Genomic DNA, 12,893 nt, shown 5'->3' on the forward strand with positions numbered 1-12,893 from the left:
GTTCCTTCACGAGGTCAGCATTGATGGAGGGTAGCGGATCCCCCTCACCCAGATTTCCCTGTCCCATAGCTGTTGGTACAGTACTGTTCAAACAGTAGGACAGCAGAGCCGGCTGCTGAGGGACACAGTGGAACTGTTATTGGATGGGCATCTGTCTGAGTTTGTTAGGAATGGTGAATCCAGTATCTGTACAGGAGATTGGGCTAGACAGCCCTTGAGGATCTTCCCCAAAATTAGATGTCCATCTGTTTGGCTGTAGTGTCACCCTATTGCAAATCCTACGTTATGTGGCTTGGGAGAAAGCATCTTCATCTCTTTGCTGTCCTTTCAAGGAGGTGTACACAGCTTTCCTGTTCCCCCTTCCTCTCACCCTCTGCTAATGGCACATCCCATTGTCCCAGTAGCGTAACTAGCAGTTGGCAACCAGGCCACAAGCCCTGGGTGCTGAGTTACAGAGGTGGCAGTGGTGGTAGCTGGACAAGCACTTCAGGAGGGTTGTGGGGTTGGAGCAGCAGTCATGGAGTGGGTGGGAGGCAGAGCAACGGGCTAGGAGGGGTCAGTCAGGGGTTGGGGCAGCTCCCTGCCTCCCAAATTCTGTGTTTTCATGGTCCACTGGCAACAGGATTTGGCAACGTGCAGCCATGGTGGGAGCTGTAAAGGGTGTTAAACTCTTGGCAGCTGGCAGCACTGTACCAACAATTCCCCCCGACAGCAGCACCATCTCTCAGACTTCAAATCTTAAGAGTTATGACTGCACATATTCTTCTGACCCTTCCTTATGTAGCCTGCTCACCATCCCCCTCTCCTTGGTGCTCACCTGTGCAGCCTCTCGTGTCACTCCACTCTCTCATGTTTCACCTTTCAAGATCTGCACCTCATGGACAGATTAACAAGAGGGTCCTCTCTCTCCCTTTTCTCACTCTCCCACCAGCAGGTCCTGGAGCACACTGTACTGCGTGCTCAGGAACAGTGAACTGACCTTCTACAAGGATGCAAAGGGCCTGACCCTGGGCGTGCCTTATCATGGAGAGGAGCCCTTCACACTGAAGAATGCCCTCTGTGAGGTGGCAGCCGATTACAAGAAAAAAAAACATGTTTTCAAGCTGAGGTAAGGCCACCATGGGCAGGAAGAGCCTTTAGGCTGAGGCCTTGGAGTGAACTAGGCCTTGGCCAGGCTGTGCTCAACAGGGGTCTAACCCACTCTGATCTGGAGATGAGGGATCCACAAGGGTCAGCAGGCTAGGGTTACTCAAGGCCACCTTAGGGGATAGTCACTCATACACATCCCGAGTGCACTCTGTCTGGCAAGGGGTCTGCTGAAGGAGGAGCTGTTTAGTTTTGGAAAGTAGATTTTCCAGACCACCCCATTCAGGAAAGAGCAAACAAGGCTGGGAAAGGGAGAGTGTTCATGACGGAGGGTGGGAGATAAGGCCTAGTATCTGTTGGGGAGGCAGAAACTGTTTGAGATGAGGGGCGGCTGTTACTGGTGGGGGAAGAAGGGAAAGTTTGAGGTGGGGGTGTATTATCAACAGAAGGAAAGGAAGTTTGGGGGGCTGTTTATTGGTGGGAAGAAGGAAAGGATTTAGTGTGGGGCCTGTTAAGATCAGTGGATGAGAGAGACAAGGATGTCATGATAATTGCTGGGCCAGACCCTAAGTGCATCCCTGTCTCCAGGCATCTACCCAATGTGCCTGTTTGCCAGCGTGGCAGTCCTGCCCAGAGCTGTTCTCTACTGTAGGCCCGGTCCTAATCTTTGCCCGGGAGTGGAGAGCACACCTCCTACTTCCAAGCGCTATTCCCTTTGGTCTCTTCCCCTGGCATTTTCTCACAAGTCCCAGACACCAGGCCTCCCCTTTGCACTACTGGCAACCCCACTTGGGGAGGGTGCAGTGTTGCATATGCATGTTCCAGGCTTCCCTTATACAGGGGCACCCTTGGAGATACCCCATGGGCATGCACCGTGGCCTCTGAAAACCCAGGCCCCTCCCAAGGCCAGGGGAGCTAAACCCAGGCTCACAGTACACTCATGAATGGGTTTGAACTGTCTCTTGACAGGGTGACATGGGGCAAGGTGAGGTTGAGTAACAGGCACCTCTGATTTTGTTGGCAGGCTCAGCAATGGCAATGAATGGCTCTTCCATGGCAAGGATGAGGTAGGTGCCCACACTGGCAGTTTCACCCTCTTTCTTTGAGTGATTTGGGCAGGGCTTTGCTCAGGTGGGACACTGGAACTGTTAGGTATGACTGTGGGATCCTCCTAGCAGGAAGCAGAGCCCGTGGGCCCCCAGCATGGGCGCTTCTGGAGTCATAATTGTGTGGGGCTGCTGTGCTGTTGCACCAGGCCAGGATCATAGGTGATGGGTTAGAAATCCCATCCCTCTACAGAAGGGTGGCCTTGTGGGTGTGGGCTCTGTTGCCTTTCCCTGGCTACTGTGACAGCCTGCTCCACATATCACATCAGAGCAGCTCTGGTAGCAGGTGGTAGAAGTGGCCTGCATTATACTTTGGCCTGTATGGTTCCTTCAACCTTGGGCGCTCCCCACATAAGCCCCAACATTCACTGAGCCCACCAGATCCTGCCTCCTGATAAGCCATATCACACCCAAATCCCTTCTCCAGATGTACCAGATCATACAGTTGTAGCAGGTTCATTGGGCTAACAGGTACCTGCTCTCTACATCTGGTGAAAAAGAAGGGGACCAGAAGGGGAAGGGAAGGGGTTACTGAATATCTGTCTCATCTCTGTCCCCATAGGATGAGATGCATACATGGCTCCAGGGCCTCAGCACAGCAATAATTGAATCCCAAAGCATTAAAGCCAAGGCCCAGAGCCTCCCCCTGCCCTCCATCACCACCGTGGACACCAGCTTGGCTAAGAAAGAGAAAGAGAAGAGATTTATCTTCTTTCCCAAAAAGAAGTAGCCCCAGGGTAGCTCAGTGCAGACTGCTCTGTTGCCAAATATACAGCAAGCCTAGCACAGAACAGTACATGCAGGTGTGTCAGCAGGTGCTCTGGGCCCAGCCAGCTGCCTCTCCGCAGACACACACTCCACGCTGGAGTCCGTCTTGCTCACATGTGCTGAACACCACCCCCCTCTGCTTATCCACACACCCATGTGCCCCTCTCTGATCCCATGCACTTCAAAGGAGAGAGCAGCAGATGCAGCCTAAAGGCCAGCATTGGCCAGAGCAGGTGCTTTGGGGTCTGCTGGTATGGAGAGCTCAGCCTGGTGATGCCCACCTTTTGGACTACCTGTAGCACTATGGATCTGCCCATAGCTCCTGGAAGAAGCACTGTCTCAGCAGGCATAAACAGTGTGGCCACCAGCAACTCACTGCTGGGCAAGGCTAGAGGCATGGAGAATCCCAAGCAGCGAGGGTTTGCAAGAACATTTTCAGGGTTTTGCCTTCTTCTGTGGTTTGGGGGCAGTCTTCGCCTCACAGGTGGAAATCTTTCTCTGGATCTTTTTTTTTTTTTTTTTTTTGGTGCGGGGAGGTTGGCTGGCTCTGGTAACCTGCTCTTCTAGCAATAATCAAAAAGCTGTCCAGGACATCCCAGCTGTCAGTGGGAGCAGGGCTCAGGGCCTGCCCCCATGCCTCTGTGGGCCAAAGAAGTTCCAGTGGTCTAGCTTGTGTCAGCTGTGGCCTCTAGGTGGTGACTGACACTCATCTAGGCAAGCTTGACATTCCTTCCAGCAGGCAGGCCATATGCATCCATCCAGGTACCACCAGGTACTTCAGGTGTCCATGGCTAATGTGGATAGCCATTTATACTGGGAATCTAGTGTTAGCCTTTGCCATCCCCATTGGTCCATAATAAAGGCACTGCTTATGATGTGTTATATGTGCTGGTTGCTTCATGCAGACTCAGCTGACCTAATAATCTTTACTGCTAATACCAGCTCTAGTTATTCATCTGCCTCATATAGAGGGCAGGTAGCTGTTAGTCCAATGAGTCCACTGCAAGCAGGGGGGACTATAATATGTCTAAGTTTGTGTGTTTCATACACAAGCACTGACCACATTACAGTGCACAAGGCTCCTTCCAGCCAGTCTGTACACATTGGAAAAGCAGAACAGTAAAATAAGGCTAGGGGACAGAACAGATTTTGCTCTAAATTGGGAGTGGGGAGAATAATTTACAGTCCGTGTGTGTCTGTGTGGGTGTCTGGGAGTGTGTGTCACCCCACAGTTCTTAAGTGTTAGAATCACTGCATTTTATTGAATAAGGCCTTGTCTGGGATCACTCTGTTTTCATCCTGTCTTCTGTGTTTCATGCTGCCTCCCTCTATGGGCTGCATCAGTGTTTTTCAGGCCTCTTGCTAATCCTCATCTTTCTAGCAGAGCCCAAGATAGTGTGGAGGGAGCTGCTGTCTCGTGCCTGGGATGAGCTCCAGAGGGGGCCCTTGGTTCTAATATGCTAATAATAAGCAGCTTCCTAGGGATGGGGGGGAGAGCACCCCCTGGCTTGGACACCAGAGAGGCAATAACCCCACGTTGATCTGGGCTCCCAAACAAGTGATCAAGCTCCAGAGTGCCTGTGTGTTGAACAGGGGCCAGTGATGGCAGAGGGAAGGCTGGAGTCATGAGTCCTGCCTCCCATCCTCTGGGACAGGCAGAACTCCAGGACTGTAAACTTCTATCTTGCACTTAGTGGAGTGCAGCTTACAGTGGCTACAGTAATCAGCAGGGAACCCAGATCTCAGGACCAGTAGGGTGCAGGCTGTTGAGCTTAGGCATCACTGGCTATGGGGAAGAAGGTTGGGGAACAGCAGCCCTGCAGAAATCCTCTTGCTGCAGCCACTAGCTTTAGACTTCTTCCAAAGGCCACTCCAGGATTCCCAAAGAGATGTCAGAAAAGGAGGAGCCTGAGGCCAGCATCCTTGCTTTGTGCTTGTCCACCTGCCTGAAGGAAGTGCCAAGCTTGGACATAGCAGCCTTCAGCCAAGCAGACCTTCCAGAAGTCACTTAGGCTCCCTGTAGGCTGTCTCAGCCAGCTGCCATGCTCTGTTTTGCATGCTCATTTGCCATGGCAGTAGGTGCCCAGATGGCACCTCAGACCAGAGTACCCCCAACTCGTCCCCTGGATCTGACCCAGAGCTCATGTCCCCAGCACTGGGACATACTCTACCCAGTACTTCTCAACCCACGGGCTGTGACCCAAAAGTGGGTTGCAAGAGTATATGAAATGTTCACAAACAAACTTTAAAAATGGATTTTCTTGTAAAGGAGAAAAATGTGGGAAACCGTGGCTTTTCCTTTGCAGGCTGGCAGAGTTCCAGCCTGTTGGGGGTTACTTGGCACCCCCCTGCCCCTAACCCCCCCCTCACCCCATACACTGGGGATCTGAGGCTGGGGGAGTGGGTCAGGACTGGCCATTGATGCTTACAAATGGATCCTGGTACAAAAAAGGTTGAGAACCACTGCTGTATCCAACCCAGAGATGCAGTTGTTTCCCCAGAAGACCACCTATGCTTGGAGCTCTCAGCCTCAACACCAGTAGTACCTTTCCCCAGCAGGGGCTGTTTGAGGTGGCCTGACAGTGGTACCAGCTATTGCTATCCATAGTAAGAGAGCTGTCCTGCACAAAACATGGCCCAGCTAGCTATGCAAGGGCATGAACTTCCATTCACACCCAAGCCCAATGGAGACAAACTGAAGCCTAGACTTGCTGGCCCCTAATACAGCCTGCAGGTTGCAATCAGCAGGTTTCACAAGAATGAAGCCTAATGTGTAGAGATGGAAGCAGGGCTGACTTCTTAGCAGCTTGACCAACAGGATTAAGACCCTCAGAGGAAATGTCATTTCCAGGGTTATTTATAGCTGTTTCCTCCCCTCACATTTACTCTCTGCCACTGTAGGATGAATGAAAGAGAAACTGATTCTGTACCCCTCTGTACCAGCACATGTTCTTTCAGATAGTGTGGGGATCTTCCTGGATCTCCTGTAACTCAGTGTGTTTGTCCAAATTTCCCACACCACTGTTGCATTTTGTAAGCCTTAAACAGTTGAGCTGTACCGCAGGCTGACACCTGCAAGAACCATAGGGCTTTCATGAGATAAAAATCAGGACATGGAGCAAGAGTGTGTGTGTGTGAGTGTGTGTGAGAGAGAGAGAGAAGACTTCTTTGAATTTGCTGAGGTACACAAATGCTAAAAACTGGGTGCATTTACACATCCATTACTGCACAGTAGTTACTGGGAATTTAATTTCTTACTTGGATAGTCAAGTACAAAATAAATGTACACTAAGTAGAGTTACTGCGCAGTAGCACTGGCGAATGCCTTTTTAGTGACGCTACTATGCAGTAGCCTAACAATACTGTACAATCACATGGTTTGTGCTGTTTCGCACTGCTGCTCAGTGTTATTAGCAAGGAGCCTGGTTTTCTCTGATAAAAAAAAATCCCCAATTTTTGCATTTAAAAAAGTAACCCCAAATCCACATTTTTCCATGATTAAAATGAAACCCCACTAATATATTTATATACACACACATACACATGCATACATATATATGTATATATTAGTGGGGTTTCATTTTAATCATGGAAAAATGTGGATTTGGGGTTACTTTTTTAAATCTGAAAATTGGCGATGTATTTAATCAGAGAAAACCAGGATCCCTGGTTATTAGGCTACTGCACATTAAGCATCTTGTGTAGATGTGTCCACTGTTTCCAGGGACTGACACTGCAATGCTAGATTGACATCTGGACTGCTTCCCACCATCCATTTGGCAGCTCTATTGAGCATGGCTGCCTGTGGCATGGGGCAGCCTGAATTCTACGCCCATCCTACACCCAAGGAAACCACTGGTTTTCCCTGCCCCTTCGGGGTACTTCCGCTCCATCCATCCTGCCTGCTGTCAGCACAACCCTGCTGGGCAGCTTCTGAATATAGCTCTCCCGCCCCCTTTCTCTGTGCTCTGATGCTGCCTGGGAGTGCTACATTTGTCAGTCATCCATGTTTTCACCTACCCATGAACAAGGCCATTTCCAGTGGCTTCCAGCTCCATCACAGCTGTTATTGTCCTACCCCTTGAGAAAATGAAGTGCATCTCAGTGAGATCTCTGCCCCGCTGCCTGCTCCCCCAGCACACACAGCACTCCCAGGCAGGCCCCTCACAGTACTGCTCAGCAGGTGGAGGAGGAGCGCCCAGGTACAGCACCCAAGCAGCTCCTAACAGGTGTGTGAGGTCACTGTTGAGGCCCATGTGGCTAGTTCCTGCCAGCTGGGCCCTGTGGTGAGCCTGCTTGGACATATTTCCACAGTGCATAGAAAGAGCTGAATCTCCAGAGAGAGCTTTGGAAGCAGTTGATTCATGTTTTCTTTCCTTTTTTATTCTAATAAAGAAACAAACCAAAATTCTATATAAGTTCAGTGTTTGGCTTTGGTTTTAAACAGCAGGTTTCATGCCAGGATCAAGCAATGGCCCCAAGCAGCTGGGTGACAAGACAGTGCCCTGTGGAGTTCTGCACAAGACTGGGGAAGAGCTGTCAGTGGCCAGTATGCTTCTGGGCAGTCTTCAGCAAACACTTTTGCCGGCTGATAGGCATGCTGTGATGTCATAGGAGGAAGGCTGTGAGGTGCAGCCAAAGGAGGGATGGATAAGTGCCAAGTTAGATAAGGAAACTGAGGCATGAAGTTTTGCAAAGGCTGCTAGGAGTCAAAGGGCAGTGCCTTTCCTGAGGGCCTTAGGAGCAAATGTCCCAGTTTTTGAAAGGCATGGAGCCACCTAGGAGTTCAAATCCATGGAAATCAATGGATGGGAGTTTTGAATGTCATTCAGTGATAGGATTGTAAAGCTATCAAGGGGATTAATTGAGAGAGATGCCATAATACCACTGTAAATCCAGAACATGACACCCAGCAAGAAAAAGCAACTCCCATAGAGTCACAGGGAAGGGTAGAAACAGACAGTGCTATGCCAAGAGTTTTTCATGGGCCCTACACAAAACAAATCCCCAGATCCATCTGGAATTTACTGCAGCTCCCAAAAGCCCAGCATGATGGAGCTCACCCTTTCCAGGCTCTGCATGCAACGGCAGTGTCTGGGACAGACTCCTTGATTACCACCATCTTCATCGGTGAGTCTGCTACAGCATTGTGGGCCCAGAGGGTAGAGGCATATGCCTAGAATTTGGGCCATTGGGATGCCATGGTCTGCTCCACCACGGACATCCTGTGTAACCTGGGGCAAGTCACCCAGGACCAGCACCAACAAAGGATCCCAAAAGAACTCCTGCTAGTCTGGTATCAAAACTCACTTGAGACTTCCATGCTGGACACTGCAGCTTTGCAAATCTGTGTGCAACTGCCTGCCCCATCTCCACAGCTACAGACTTGGTCAAGATGCAGGCTGCTCTGCTGAGGTGCCTGGTGGGGCTTAATCGAGACGGCACATTCAGAATACATAGCGCACACAGCCGGGGAGGCGGCACTTGTGGTTGCCTGCTTTCACATACGAGCCAGTGGCAGCACCAACCCCCTATTTATATTGGGACCAAAAATCTGGGGCTAGGGAAGGGCATGTCTATTCACAATCACGTGTCCCACCTTCCAGAAGAAAGTCCTTTCCATCTGGCTGCAGAATAAACTAGGGGCAACCTGTCATCCCACACCTGCATTGAGGCTGGGCCACTGGGCAGGACGTTTCAAGATCCATTGGGTCAGAAGGGGTCTGTCTCTTTAACCTCACAATTAAGACATCTGGCAACACTGGGGTTGACAATGGGGGTGCCCTGGGGTCCTCCCCCTGCTCCAGGGCCTGGTCCTGCATTTTGCACTCAAGTCACAAAATACACAAGCAGATCTGGGATCTGGGCCCAGACTTTAGCAACTTGGAGGTGGCGCAGCTATGCCTGTATATGGGGGAGGAGTGTACTTCCAGGGTGGGGGGTGAGGTAGTCTTCTGTGAAAGGGACCCAGCTGCAAGGGTGTGCCCTGTGGGGAGGCACCCTGACATAGCAGTCTGCCCTGATGAGCATTTGGCAGACACCAAGCAAGTGCAGCTCAGGGATACTGTCCCTCCTACTCCCCCTGCCCCCAGTCTATGTACAACTGCCAAGCCACAGCAACTGGTTCACCCTGGCCCATTCCCCTTTGGCTCCATGAATGCACTGGAGCACTTCTGTTGGGGAGACAGCTTGAAATCCCCGCAGGCTGAGCTGGGCCTCAGGTGACCCAATTCCTGGCAAGTGCTTCAATCACCAGTCCGTGAGAGACAAAGGTTTCCCTTCCAGCTGTGTTGCAAGAGCAGGGAGTCCTACTCCAGTATGCCACAGGACAAACGAGGCAAGGGGTCTGGTCTGATTGACCGTCTCATTTGCTTGGGGAGTCGTCAAGTGCCCCAGCTCAGAGCACTCCTCCCATGACTGGGTTCCATCCCAATGGCAGATGATCCCTCAACAGGAGGCCCCATGAATAGTGGGAGGTGCTGCAAGTCTTGGCTCCTATCTTGCAAGTGTCCCATGTCCTTCATGACACTTTCTTCTGCTCAATGCTTCAGCATTTACCTTTACTGGCTTGTGCTCCTCTGGACAGGGCAGAACATCCCGTCATCGTTTGCGCCTGCCAGTGACCAATCTGGTAGGCACTGTGAGTTTGGGGTGTGCAGGGTGCCTGCAGGGAGTGTACCATATAATGCAATGGGACACGGGCACCGCCCACTGCTAGAACAGCAGCAGGACTTGCCTTCAGTGCACTGGGCTAGCAGAGCATGGGCATGCTTGCTGGGAGTGCCCATACACCCAGCTTTGTGGGCAGGGGGCCAGCACACTTGGCAAGCAAAAGGAAGAACATGCAGCATGTTCTTACTAGGTCCTGGACAGAGCTACAGGACTGTAGGGTGGCACCTGCTTTGCCAAGTCCCACTGTGTGGGTCTGAACAGCCTGGGTAATCACTACCGGGGTGACGGAGACTGCAGCCTGTGCCCCTATCTGTGGAGTTTCATCATGACCATGTAGGTTCCAGACCCACAGGCTGCATCCTCAGAGGAAGGGGGTAGGGCATGGGCAGATCTAATTTTGAAAAGTGAGGTACAGGTAGTGTGATGCATCATCACATATAAAATGATACATCTTTTTCTCCAGATAAAAATAAACCAGAAGCATTGCTAATATGCTAGGGGCTTAGGGCTATGCGATTCAGGTTTAGATTGAAGCACAAACAAAATATAACTTCATTGGGATGAGTGCAAAACAATCTGCAGCACTGTGAAATAGGAGCTTCATTGCCAGGAGCAGCTAGCAGACAGGACAACAGAATTGCAGAACAAAGGATAGCTTGATTGGTGGAACATCAAGACTATTTAAAAGGAACAGGTCATTAACACCTGTGCAATGAGGAGTTTAGAAAGGATCAGGTAGATTATGAGCCATGAAATCAAGTGACTTCCTTAGCTATTCCTGACTAGAAATGCTGTAGCCACTGCCAGGCAGTTGGTTTTAAACTTTAGGTGGACCAGGAATCAAAGTGGGGTACAAGTATACCAGTGCTCCCCGCACCCCTCCCCAGATCTAACCCTGGAGGGGAGGGGTGGCAGCTGGACTACTTCTGCACTTGCACAAGGTCCCAGGCTTCTCCCCTCACTGTGTCCCGGGCAAAAGGAGGGGACAGGCATGTGGGCAAGTGACTGGGTCTAGAGCAGTGGTTTTCACTTGACACACTTTTAGTTTTCGATGTGTTATGTGGGCTGCACCCACACATCTTACTTCCTGTGTAGCTGTTTAGCAAGGGTATAGGTTGTTGTTGCGCTGGCCTAAGGACATAAGCAGGCAAGGTTCTTTGGGTAAATCCAATATCTTTTATTAGACCAAGTCAAATAGTTGGAAAGATTATTTTTTTACAAGCTTTCGGGTATACTCCTCTTGCCCCAACCTGTCTCTTACCCATTAACTACCTCAATTTACATTTTCACCAACTGGCTTTCTCACATGCATACTGGCTTCTGGCTTCTTTACTATTCCATCCAGGAAGAGCACACACCGACTGCAGATGCTTCCTCAGCCTGACAAAGGGTATTTGTACCCGAAAGCTTGCAAGGAAGAACTTTTCCAACTATTTGACCTGGTCTAATAAAAGATACCGGATTTACCTGAAGAACCTTGTCTATTTAACAGGATGTCACGTGGGCTGCAGCAGTGTGCTGGCTGGGTCGTATGCGGCTTGCGGGTTGAGAACCACTACTCTAGAGGGTCGTGTTTTCTTTAGGGCCTGGGTGGCCTTCTGGAGTGCTATCGAGTGCTCTTCACTAAAACTTTTGGGAGCTTTGTGGTATCTGTGCAGTGACATGGAAAGCTGTATGTGTTAGTTTGGGATGGGGTATGGCTGTATGAGCAGATGCTGGGGGTAAGTGACAGGTATTATAGATAGGAGGTAGGCAGGGCTGAGTTTTTGTTCTCCGGGTTTGTCCCCCAAGCTTCAATAGGCCACTTACTCTCTGAAGACACATGTGGTTAAGTGCATGTGGGGTTCAGGGCCAGCATCCCCCAGAAGCCAGTGCATCCCCTACACCCAGTAGGTCCTTGCCAGCTAGGACATCTCAACTGCTGGAGTCTGCTAAGGCACTTTTCACCCTGCCCATTTAGCAGTAACCCCTTAGGATGGGGGTTAGCAGTGCAGGGCTGCCAGCCATCTGCCTGCCCCTATGCTCCCAGGGAACAGCCGGTGTTGGGAAGAGCTCACCCCCCACCACAGAGCTCATTCTCTTGGATTCAACCACCTCTACCCCAGCAGCCTGACATTTGGAGCAGCAGGATGGGGCAGTGCCCAGTGAGAGCTGTGTGCAGCTGAGGACCATGCTCCATGGAAGAGGTCATGAAAGCCATGCTGCAGCATTTTTCTGTTTTTTTTCTGTTTTTTTGCACCGGTCCTGGAAGCGCAGCATGGAGTAAAGGTCATTCAGTTCCAACTTACCTCTTAGGATGGGGTTGGAGGGCTGCTCCTGGTGCCTGAGCCAGGGCAGCTCTCTTTTGCTAGGGTGAGAGGGACAGCTCATCCTTTGGGTCCAGCTGAGCTGCCAACCCTGGCAGGTGAGGCACCAACAGTGGTGGGGCTTAGTTATAGGAAGGGGAAGCAGGTGGCCCACCTTGGAAGGAAAGGGCCCTCCCTTCCCCACAGTCTCCTGCACTGAGGTAGGAAGGTGCAAGTGCTTGGGATGCAGAGTCAGGCCAGGGGATGGGCACAAGGGCTTCTTAGAGCCCAAAATGTTCATGCCCATTGTCTCTCTTTCCCCCACCTCCCACCCAGCAAGAATTCAGAGGAACGGCTGATAAACTGGCACACGGGCAGGGGACATGAGGCAGGTGATAGGCAAGACACTGCCCACAGGAGGACAAGGAGGTGATGGACAGACACAGACTGATGCATTGTGCCTGCAGTGAAACGGGCTGGTCTGGACAGCCCCTTCCTCTCAGCCGTAGGAGAGGCACTGGCCTTCAGTGCTGAAAGCCAATTACTGGCATTGGCGCCAGGCACAGAAGAGCTCAGGGGACACGGCCAGCTTGGGTAATCAGTCCCTTCTGGTCACCTACATTCAAGCTAATTCCAGGCCCAGAGATGAAATGGGCAGTGAACGCCCCATAAAACCCTTCCAAGACAGGTAAATCTAGACCACTCTGCACAGTGGAGGTACCACCCAGCCCTATGACTGAGGGGACAGGTGGCAAGTACAGGCCCTGTCTCCTGAATATTTCATAGACATTAGGGCTGGAAGGGACCTCGGGAGATCGAGTCCAGCCCCCTGCCCAAAGGGCAGGAAGACAGCTGGGGTCGTAGGATCCCAGCAAGATAAGCATCCAATTTACTCCTGAAGGTGTTCAATGTAGGTGCTTGAACCACCTCCGCTGGCAGACTGTTCCAGACCTTGGGGGCTCGGACAGTAAAGAAA

General features: G+C 51.2%; 1 protein-coding gene across 3 annotated transcripts in view; it reads left to right on the top strand.

The window, feature by feature from the left end:
- The window catches only part of LOC109318244 (spectrin beta chain, non-erythrocytic 1-like), a 9,713-nt gene extending 1,454 nt beyond the window's left edge, over nt 1-8,259 (top strand). The window contains exons 2-4 of one of the 3 annotated variants that reach the window (XM_019547363.1): nt 932-1,108; nt 2,111-2,153; nt 7,408-8,259. In XM_019547363.1, the coding sequence (XP_019402908.1) occupies nt 932-1,108; nt 2,111-2,153; nt 7,408-7,566 (379 nt within the window). In that variant the 3' untranslated portion in view covers nt 7,567-8,259. Of the gene's footprint in view, nt 1-931; nt 1,109-2,110; nt 2,154-2,754; nt 5,219-7,407 lie in introns of those variants that run through there. The other 2 variants (XM_019547361.1, XM_019547362.1) reach the window with 2 other exon arrangements.
- Nucleotides 8,260-12,893: the final 4,634 nt, after the last annotated feature.

This window comes from Crocodylus porosus, unplaced genomic scaffold (genome assembly GCF_001723895.1).
Source record: "Crocodylus porosus isolate Cpor-Errol unplaced genomic scaffold, CroPor_comp1, whole genome shotgun sequence".
Taxonomy (NCBI): domain Eukaryota; kingdom Metazoa; phylum Chordata; order Crocodylia; family Crocodylidae; genus Crocodylus; species Crocodylus porosus.